The sequence below is a fragment of the Sphaeroforma arctica genome (genome assembly GCF_001186125.1).
Source record: "Sphaeroforma arctica JP610 unplaced genomic scaffold supercont1.638, whole genome shotgun sequence".
Lineage (NCBI taxonomy): Eukaryota > Ichthyosporea > Ichthyophonida > Sphaeroforma > Sphaeroforma arctica.
In genome coordinates, this window is record NW_014039920.1 from 22,358 (window position 1) to 32,916 (window position 10,559).

At 42.1% G+C, this 10,559-nt stretch overlaps 3 protein-coding genes across 3 annotated transcripts; all 3 read left to right on the forward strand.

Moving 5' to 3' along the window:
- Positions 1-357: 357 nt before the first annotated feature.
- On the forward strand, positions 358-3,117 carry SARC_07771 (serine/threonine protein kinase; the record flags this gene model as incomplete). Its single annotated transcript, XM_014298275.1, has 4 exons — positions 358-443; positions 1,021-1,161; positions 1,651-1,824; positions 2,556-3,117. The coding sequence occupies 4 exons, from the start codon at positions 358-360 to the stop codon at positions 3,079-3,081; spliced, it is 927 nt and encodes a 308-aa protein (XP_014153750.1). The 3' UTR covers positions 3,082-3,117.
- A 1,006-nt stretch (positions 3,118-4,123) lies between these two features.
- On the forward strand, positions 4,124-4,804 carry SARC_07772 (hypothetical protein; the record flags this gene model as incomplete). Its single annotated transcript, XM_014298276.1, has 1 exon — positions 4,124-4,804. The coding sequence occupies one exon, from the start codon at positions 4,124-4,126 to the stop codon at positions 4,802-4,804; it is 681 nt and encodes a 226-aa protein (XP_014153751.1).
- Positions 4,805-8,091: 3,287 nt separating this feature from the next.
- SARC_07773 (hypothetical protein) lies at positions 8,092-9,244 on the forward strand (the record flags this gene model as incomplete). Its single annotated transcript, XM_014298277.1, has 1 exon — positions 8,092-9,244. The coding sequence occupies one exon, from the start codon at positions 8,092-8,094 to the stop codon at positions 9,169-9,171; it is 1,080 nt and encodes a 359-aa protein (XP_014153752.1). The 3' UTR covers positions 9,172-9,244.
- Positions 9,245-10,559: the final 1,315 nt, after the last annotated feature.

Consider the following 10,559-nt stretch of genomic DNA (forward strand, 5'->3'; position numbering starts at 1 on the left):
GTGTGTGTGTGTGTGTGTTTATGTTTGTGTGTGAATCTATATTAAATTTTCCTCCGTAATTACAAGTTATTGAAAATGAGCATTCTCGTTATTTTTTTCTAAGTGTGTTTGTGTACAGCTTCAAGGTAGTGTGCACTGGGATCACTTCTTTGTTTCCAAATCAAATCAACACTGAGCAAAACTTTCACACCTCATATACATAAACCTCATCCCCTGTGAGGATCACCTTCATAGTAGCTTTTGGATCTGCGTTTTATGCATGTGCACGAGGATACCTGAGTTATGTACTATATATATATATATATGCTACGAGCATTCCTTTTTTTGTTATCGACAGTATGTCTTGGACTTGTTTACATGCAGGTGTGGCTAAGAAGGAAAATAGACGAGGTTGGTAGGAGTGATTCGTCAGTACTACTCACCGAACAAGCTAAAATAGTATTGTAAGTACATTTTTGTGGGTTATAAGTTCGTTGTGGCTTCACCATTCAACCAACGAATGCGAGTCCGCAAATAAGTATCAGACAAGTGTCTGATTTGTCATATGGCTGACTGGCACTGGCCTATCAATTGTCTGATGGGTCCTATGCTTAGAATAGGAATATGCGTGATAGGTGGTCTGCAGTATTGGCTTATGCCACCCACAACTGTTGATTTTTTGACACACAGTCGGATTGGCTTAGAAGCCATCGTGTGAAGTCGTTTATTCTTTTTGGCTGCACTTGTGGCTAGGTATGAGAGGACATTAATCCAGGAAGGGGTTTGCGAAATGTTTGATGCATCAACCTACAAAACCGTAGTACTCTGATTGACCACTAGACTGGGCCTTTTGTCACCAATGGAACGAACCCGATTTTCCAATAAACACATTTATCTTCCAAATTAATGCCATTAAAAAACTCACCGACTACCTTATCCGACTATCAAGGGGCCGTATCAAACGTCCTGAATAAATCCATCATACTCGTCAAACGTCCTATATAAATCCAACATACCTTCTTTCCATCCCTCTCCTGGCAGGCGTGTGCGGCATCCGCAGATTGCCGCATTTCTGGGCTTCATCATGAATCCCGTTATCACATTTGTGTATGAATCGTTCCAGAACGGACCGTTGAGCACATTCCTGTTTGACCTGTCTCACCCGCTCACAATGCGGTGCAGGTATGTATGTATATGTATGTATACACATATATTATTCCAATCGGTAGGTATATGTAGCTACGTGTTAGAGGGTGAGTCAAGTGTCACTCTAGCGATGAGATGACACCCTGATTGTATACTTCCAGATCTCATGGGGGATATGCAATATCAGTTAGTCACTTTTGGTGATCATTTGCTCGCTTGATATTCGCGGATCTGTGTCAGGTCTATTAAGCGTGACAAACCTCTTAACAAAATAATTTCGAGGGGGTAGTATAAGTTCCCAAATGTATGGTTTTTCAAATTTTAAGTTAAAAACCAGACCTTAGTGCGCCGTGATCCTGTGAATGAGGGTGTCTATTGGACCTAGTCTCTATACTCTCCACAGTTACTCTGGATACGTGCATGGCACCTTTTTGTACTCCAATCGTATCATACGGAGTGAAATACTATGCATACTAGCCAAACCTATGCAGTCATTCAAGTTGTGACTTTGTTTCTATCGAATAGGTTCGAAATGGCGCTGGATATAGCTACCGGGATGCATTATCTGCACAACTGCCAGCCGCACGTTGTGCACTTGAACATCACGCGTCACTCTGTGTTTGTAACACGGAAGTATGAGGCAAAGCTGGGTGACTTTACCACCGCCGTATCGATGGGTAGTCAGAGCGACGAAAAACGGTAAGAGTGCTTGTACTCGGACGCATAGGTATTGGTGTATGTGTGTGCTATCATGTTATCATATCCGGCCGCAGACTCGAGTATCATGGGTGTTCACTGATGCATCGTTAGTTACACACAAATCAATGACCACGAGTTGCTTGGTGCACATAGGGTCTCAGTAGATGAGTAGTTGAGCTTAAAAATGGATCGAGATTGTTTACGCACATATGTATGCATGTATCTGTGTTGTTAATATTTATTTGTCCGGACCAGTCCATGTCAATGTATCACAACTACAGGCGCAAATATATACTCGTCCCGACATAATTTTTTTATTACTTGCATCTCAAAGAGCACATTCTCTCCATGGACTTGTCCTCAGTCTACTTATGGGCATTTCGACCTATGCATCACCTGCGGTCTACAGCCATACCCGGCTTTGTTCTCTCATACCCGTAAGATCCTTTGCACAACCGTGTGAATAATATTTACTTATGCATCACCTGCGGTCTACAGCCATACCCGGCTTTGTTCTCTCATACCCGTAAGATCCTTTGCACAACCGTGTGAATAATATTTACTTAACAAATATGCAACGGCCTTGATCAAGACTTTCGTTTTCGAACACGGAAGGTGTGAGTGCACATCATACTGTTCCCATCACTCTGTAGCAGTCATGTGAAGTTAAATATATGTAAAAATATGATGCATACATTCTATTCAGCTCAGCTCATGCGCCCCTGTTTTAGATACAAGCAAGAGTGCCTGGCAGATATCCAAGCGCTGGGCAAACTGCTATTCGAATTGATAGCCCGAGAGGAATGGAATGTAGTGAGGTTCAAAGCACTCGTAGAGCAATGTACTGCTCTCGACCGACCCTCCGAAGTAGTGGAAGATACAGCTCCACCGCCTCCGCTCAGCACACCACCTGACTCTGCAGGTAAATCCGCATTAGTGAGACGAAGTATTAACGCCGATGGCGACCATGCCGACTGTAAAGCACGCGGCCCTACGGTAAACCACCCAGAGAAGGGTGAAGCTTGTACTGAGCAAGTGGAGGGTATTAGTAGTATTCAGCGGGAACGACTACCACCGACAGAAGTGGACGCCCTGATGCGCGAGCCGTCATGTGCCACGCGCGAGGCCGTTAGAATGGCTGTGCAGCTGATTGAGGCGTGTGTGTTTGCGAGCGATACGGTGGACTCCGAACCCATCAAGAGCGCACGAGTGGTCAACCGGTTAGAGAAGATAATCATGTCCTTAGGTGATACGTAGCAGGGGCTATAAAGTGATTAAAATTCAACTATTAGCTATCGTTAGTCTTTCGTACATTCTATCATGGGTTGGGTTCTTATTTATTGTCTCCATTGGGTTCGGCAGATCGTTGGATTGAGGAGTGTACACGCTTGCTGTTGGCCTACATCCTTGTTTTGCGACCCATAACGAAAAAAATTCACAACGTATTGTATAAAGATTTGCCTATAAATTGTGGGCAGCTCACGCGAAACTGTTTCTCGCACTCGTGTCATGTGCAATCGCAAACGCAAATAAGATCGAGCAAGAGTTGTGTATGTCTCTGTCTCAGTCTATGCATTTACCTAAAAGTAAGTGCGCGAGCCGTAGGAGGAGGAGTGAGCCGTGTGGTTCTCATTGACACGGATATGAGGTTTAACTAATAAACTGAGACGTCTACTCGAATGCACTAGTCGAATTAACGGAATTTAGATCTAGGGCAATGATGTCTTTAGCGGGCACCTATATTCTGCATGGTTAATACAAACTGAGACTATCCATTTAAACAACCTGTGTTAGTACACATCATATTTTCACACCACAAGAAACCCAATAGTGTATCGCTTCAAACATGTATATAGTTCAAGCTAGAGTTTAATCCAGCTCAGGTGTCGTCTTTTAGCTAGATTATAGCAATATTCTGTGCGTGACTTTGATCATGCGCGACTTCTGAATGACACAATATGCGTTACAAGGGCCAGTCCGACAAAAATTGGTTGGAAAGCCTCTGCATTGTGTGTTGCACTGGGATTCAGCCCAACTTCTTGTCGTTCAAATTGATCCGGGTAAATTTTAGGATGAATTTATCGCCTTTCATAGATGATCACCTCTTCCCGGAGAGGTGATTTTGACTGACCGCAATTACATGCGTGAATTCATATTCTACAGACATGATTCGACAAGTTTTATTCGCGATTATACTTCCATACGGCATAGTATTACTATTTAACCATTGAGTCTCAAATGAATTAGAATCACATTGCATTTTTGAACATATCAACTGCGAGCACGCTTGGAACAAAAAATGTTGCAGAACAAAAGCATCACTCTCGTATTCGCGCTAGCAGCGACTGTATTGGCGGTCACGTGCACTGATGGCACTGACAAGACCACATACGATGCAGGCAAAGACCAGGCAAAAGCGCAATGGGATGCATCTTTTCAATTCACTGGCTGTGATAGAGTGGACGACCTGTTGCAGATCACAACAGACAGCGGCCCCACAGAACCGACTTGTCTCGTGATGGGGTATCAGGATCAGTTGTCAATGAGTTACGCCGCAGCGGTGGAAGAATGTGACGTAACATGCGCAGCAGACGCTGAACAAATGGCCAAGGAGCAATGGGATGCGGCTTTGATTGACATTGGATCAGAGTGTGCCAAAGCAGACCAAGTTTTAAGCTACACTCTGGGAGCTGCCCCCGCCACACCACAATGCGCTAATGATGCCTATGTGGCCAAGATTCAGGCACTTTACACCGAGAAATTCAGCAATTGTATCGAGGCATGTCAGGGGAACGGCAAGCAACACGGTTTCCGTCTGGGACAACAGTTCTGTGGTGTAGCCGCCATACTTTTGGTTGGTGATCCACTGGTGGTAGCCATTTGTAATCTGGAAGAGGAAAGGGCATGTAAGTTGGCGATGAAGGAATATGCACTGGATAACTGCGCAGATGAGTATAATAAACGAGGCATATTACAATGATTTGGAAACTGGTTGCGCTATCACAATATGTCCGGATGCCAGATCTTGAGATGGCATCTGTACTGCTCCCATATGATTTTGTCACGGTTGGTGAGGGTCAAGACCGGATCAATGTGTTTCATCCATATGTTGCTGATGTGTCGGCCCGGATCACACTGGTGAAATGTTACAATGTATCCAGACGGTACTACACCCAATGCTGTAGGAAAAAGGAGTATACTGTACGCACCGGAACATTGTGAGTGTATATCGCGCATTCATTTTGAATTCGTTCCCGCTTGTTTAATGCAACCAGATAAGACGATCCGCTACCGCAGTTTACGTTGCGAGGGAGCATGTTTTTTGAGAGCTCTTTATAAATATATATATATACATATATCTATACCAATTCAGGGTTTGCGCGTAGTGAATTCGAAACACATGAACGCACGCTCTGCACGCATCTCGCACCAAGATTACATTGTAAACTCATTTTGTGCTTTTAAAAGTATGTATTCATAAAAAAACTTAACCCATGAAAATACAGTCTCGAGTCTCTCGACTATTTTTATGATTTGCATGATTATCCGAAATATTACGCTATTTCACGTTAAGAAGGCAGCTATATCATACAATAAAGCCTCAGGTCAATTTTATTCAAAAATTAGCACAATCGATGAACATGGCCAAGAAGGGTATAATAGTGGCCATTGTTGAAGTATTTAATTCGGAGTATTGATACATACTGAGAAGGCAGCCTGTACTATATACTCTTGATCATCTTTAGAAGACACCCGGATGAAAGCTTTGAGTAGCTGGCACAATTGATGGACACGACAAAGTCGACAATGCCTCTGCGTTTAATCAAATGAAGACTAAGGAAGCAACTTTTAACATCCTGGCATTTAAGCCCATAACTGGTAAGGTTATGCTCTGTACTTTTATTGCGCTGATAGGAATGCACAATCCACCTATAAATATCCTAATGGCAAGCCGCTGAAATACATATTATAAACAGCCAACCGACATTGATACTTTAAGCAATTTGGAATATGCCTGTCACCCAGGGAGTTTAAGTTTGCCTCTTTGGATAAACTGACATGCTCACATTTTTTGCCATTATTCTGATCTCGGTCACTTACTGTTTTATTCCGCTAGCACGACGTCTACTGAATCAGCCTTTTCTGCCCTATCTGATACGTTTCGATCGTGAATTCTATGAACTGGGATACACGGAAAGTACATGTTCTGCTTTTGGGTTGCAGTGCATCACTCTTTAGCTTTTTCTAGTATGCATCATGGCTTAATATACTATACACGATTGTGATTCTGGTCTAAATATATCCCTGGACTTACAAGCTGCTCACTTGACTATCTACTCATCTTAATTGAATTTTAACTGTTCATGTGAAATATCCTCGGACTCTGGGCTTCGGCACTGATCAGTTTTGACTTAAGTATGCGTAACATGTTTGTCGTATAAGTGTAGTTTCCTGGTATGTATTTACTTCTTTTGTATACAAATAGTTTCTGAACCCACTTCATTGACTCACAGTTCACAGTTCACAGTTCACAGTTCACAGTTTACAGCTCACACTTCATGCGACATCATGACATGCCACAATGCCACAATGACCAATGCCAAGTTGTACATATACAAATTCGAAATTCCTTAAACAGGTCAACGACTCAACGCGTGCATATTGATTGGCTGCATTTTTCATTTGTGACATGACGTCAACAATTCGTAACATTCAATGATATATGACGCCATCCAAAACAAATGTATTTCCTTCTCTTGTGTCTATACACTGTTGAATGCTATGGTTTAAAATAGTGAATAGTGATGTGTGTGCGCGTGGATACACATGTGGTCCACATGCGTGAGGTGAATTTCTAAGTCCTACATATGTAGTAATGTACATACAATCGGATGCCTCAAACATTGTAATTAGAGTATTTAAATCCATTTATATGTATGTGTTTGGGTTTGCTTTAAAAATTAAAATAAAAAGATAGTACACAGGCAACCCACAGAGTCGTCAAAAGTCAAAACACATGGCTCTCTCTAGAAGGTCTGCGCTAAATTTTCATTTCGTTCGCAGAGAGAAGCCTGGTTTCAGCTCATTTTGTGTGCAACTTGCGACGCTGGTCCTTGATAACACTCAGGAAACAAACCCGATTTTAACGCTTTAAGATATCGCGATCGGGCGTGCCGGAGATCGATTTTCAGGCAACATACCTGAGTAACAACTGTGGGGCTGATGGCTTGAACGCGAGGAGTCTGAAAAAAAGCGCAATGTAGTCTTATGACTCGATTATGTTTACGGAATGTCTGAGTAATACGCGGACGAGATCCAGGTATAATCGAGAAAAAAAAAGCATCTAGAAATCAGGTATTACATTTTACACCTCGAGCACTTAATCGGGTATCGAATGTAGCGCTATAGTAGACGCTTTGTATATTTATCTGAATCAAAATGTAGGTAGCATAATTTATATTAACATGTAATATATAATACTGATAAGAATTTCCCCATTCAATTATCAGACTCATGCAACGTTATTCTTCATTACTTAGTTTCACTGTGTTATGTAGGGTAGATATTTCTTTATTTTAAGTAGTGGCAGATGTATGCGCCGGTGTAGTAAAAGTCCCCTTAAACCACCATCAGTGTGGAGTTAGAATTAGTTTACAATTAATACACACGAGGTGAATTATTTGTAGACCACGTAGACAATCAAATATAAGAATAAATACACCGCACTGAGCCTCAGGGAGACTCGGTAGGTTTTAGTATCGTATTTTGATGTGTTTACTACACCGGGTGGTGGGTGGCGTCCGGCGGTAGTCTGATCATGACCTAAGAGAGGGCGGGTTAACCCCAAAATGAGAGAGGCTCTCTCTAATGCTCTCACTCTAAGCCTCACTCACTGTCTTTGTAGTGGAGTCTGGGGAGAACATACATATATAATTAAAATACCTGATTTTGTGTTCGGCTTCTGTTCTGGGTGTTAGTGGGGGGATGAAACGAACCCCCCAAAAATTAAAAATGATAACAAAATGGCCAAATAAATGATGAACGACAAATTCATTTTCTACACATTTTTATTTTTCGCAAATTGCAGAGCCGAATAACCGATATCTGGTCATATTATTGAACTTTTTATTTTGTATCTGAAGCACAAGAGAGGCGACCACGATGCGTCTCTGTTCTGAGAGTCATAACTGAGGGATCTATAAATGCCCACTGTCGTCATGCTCAGTCCTCAGATACAACGAAGCTATAATACAATCTATATGCAACATGCCGCCCAAGAAAAGTACTCTTGAGCATTTCTTCAAGGCACCTCCTTCAAAAAGAACACGCAATGCTGCGTCACCGTCATCGCCATCGACAACGACAAAATCATCAACAGACTCGCTGGTCCCTTCAAGTCATCCTACATACCAATTTGCCATACCCCAACTCCCAAATTCAATTACCGAATCTCTTGAACACGCCATTCCTTCGCTTGACAATGGCAAGCGCGTCGACGACCAACCACATCTCGACCTCGTCCACTTCCATCGCTACCTCCCTCGCGGCATCGAAGCCAGCATATTTGACTTTTTACGCGAGAATTTGTTCTTTTATCGCGTGCAGTATGCAAAGAAATTCGGAAATAAGGAAATGCAGATTAATACGCCAAGGTATACTACTGTTTTTGGTGTTGACGAGAGTTCGTTCTTCAATGCGCAACCTGGCTCTGACTCTGGGCCTAACGTTTGTGTTGAATGTATGGGTACTGGGGCCTGTAATCATGGTGTTGATACTAGGACAACCCAGGTTATATTTGACAGTAAAAGTAAATGTCCTGTTCCCAAGGACCGGTACTCGTGCCGTCCGCGACCAATACCAGACGGCCTTATGTTTTTGAAGAAAATGACTGAAGCCTCCACCGCTCAGACATACAACTTCTGTCTCGTGAATTACTATGCGGATGGAAACGACAGTATATCGTATCATAGTGACGATGAAAGGTTTTTAGGAGCAAACCCGGCAATCGCATCCTTTTCGTTGGGAACGAACCGCGACTTTCTTATGAAGCACAAGCCTGATAAGAAGAAGCCGGCGAAGACTGAAAATGTTCTGAAGGATAAACCACTGAAGCTCACACTAGACTCGGGGGATATGCTGCTCATGCGTGGGGCCAAGAAAGCAAAATGGCTGCATAGTATTCCGAAGCGCAAAGGAGGTGAAAGTGGCAATGGGAGAATTAATATAACGTTCCGGAAGGCGATGGTACCTGGGGGAACCGAGAACTATTACAAGTATAATGTAGGGGAGGGAGGCACTTTTAAATGGAGCAGAAAAGACAAGAATATGATACCATGGACGTCGTGAATTAACCTGCAGATACACTGTAAAAGGGTTGGTACACATAACGAATGGATATGGTACTTTACAATTGATTATAGCGTCGTAGAAAGATAGATATCTATTTTCAGTTGTAGAATTATACACAGAGCGTCAAGATTCATCTAACGAATAGACTAGGGTGAATAACAACCGCTGAATTATCTTCCCATCGACAAATTCAATAAGGTATGCATATTGTTGTAGCTATGTGATTACAGCTTTATTGTATTAACCATGCGTTGCCGGATGTGCGTTGCTATTCACCAATCTTTCATCAGTCAAAGATTCCATTTGTACCGCCGTCGAAAGTAATATCCTAAAATAGATATAAATAAACAAGCCACGCTATAACATATTTGGCTTGTTTGGAATGAAGGTAACGCGTAGCGACAACATAGTACGAGATGATGCAACAGCCCTGTTTTTCGGCGGCATAGCGATGAATTAACGGTGTATCATGCTCATAAAAAAAGTAGTCTGCACTCTCAGGGTTGACTCTATGCCATCACAAACTTCGTTTATATATTATTGATTCTAGCCTGACTTCCAAGCAGTTCATGAAAGACGTACAATGAAGTTTGCCTTCAACTGATCATTATAATTCAGCTACGAGCCGCAATCGAGGTTAACTCGAGCGAGCTCTTTCACAATCGGTTTGTGATCTTTTTCCGGTATCGTACACAACTCCATGTCGACCAAAGTAGATTGGATTGCAGTGAATTACTGTACGTACGTGATTTCTGTGACGAAGTCTACTCAGACAATAGGCCAGGAGGTCCGTACTTTGTGAGACAGTATCCTTGTGTAAAACCAGAACAGTGTGAGCACCTAGCGCTTTTTGGCCTTGCTCACGTTAAGCACGATTGCGCATACCATGTTCCAGAAAATCAGGCTGGAGAGAAACAGCATCAGATCAATATTATAAAAGACTATGAAGCACTTGAGTCTGAGGAGTACGAAGTCGAGGTTCTAGAAGACTCGAATTTGCGCTACTGACCCATACATATTGCTTCCACCGCAGACTACCTGGACATCGCTGACTTGTGGAAAACTATTTTAGGTATAGGTTGAGAAACTGGCCCAGCTCTTATCTACTAGGTAGTGTGCCATGGACTATAGTTTATATGTCAGTACGCAGTTTCCAATGGTTCGGTATAGTGACGAGTTAAACCCCTCGTTATTGGTATCCATGTGAGTGCCTTGTCCCGGAAGGCGTATTAGCTGGCACTATTGTGTACACTATGAAGATGCTGTCATTATATATATATATAATTATATAAATATATTTGTATATATATATATATATATATATATATATATATATATATATATATATATATATGTGTATATATATATATATATATATATATATA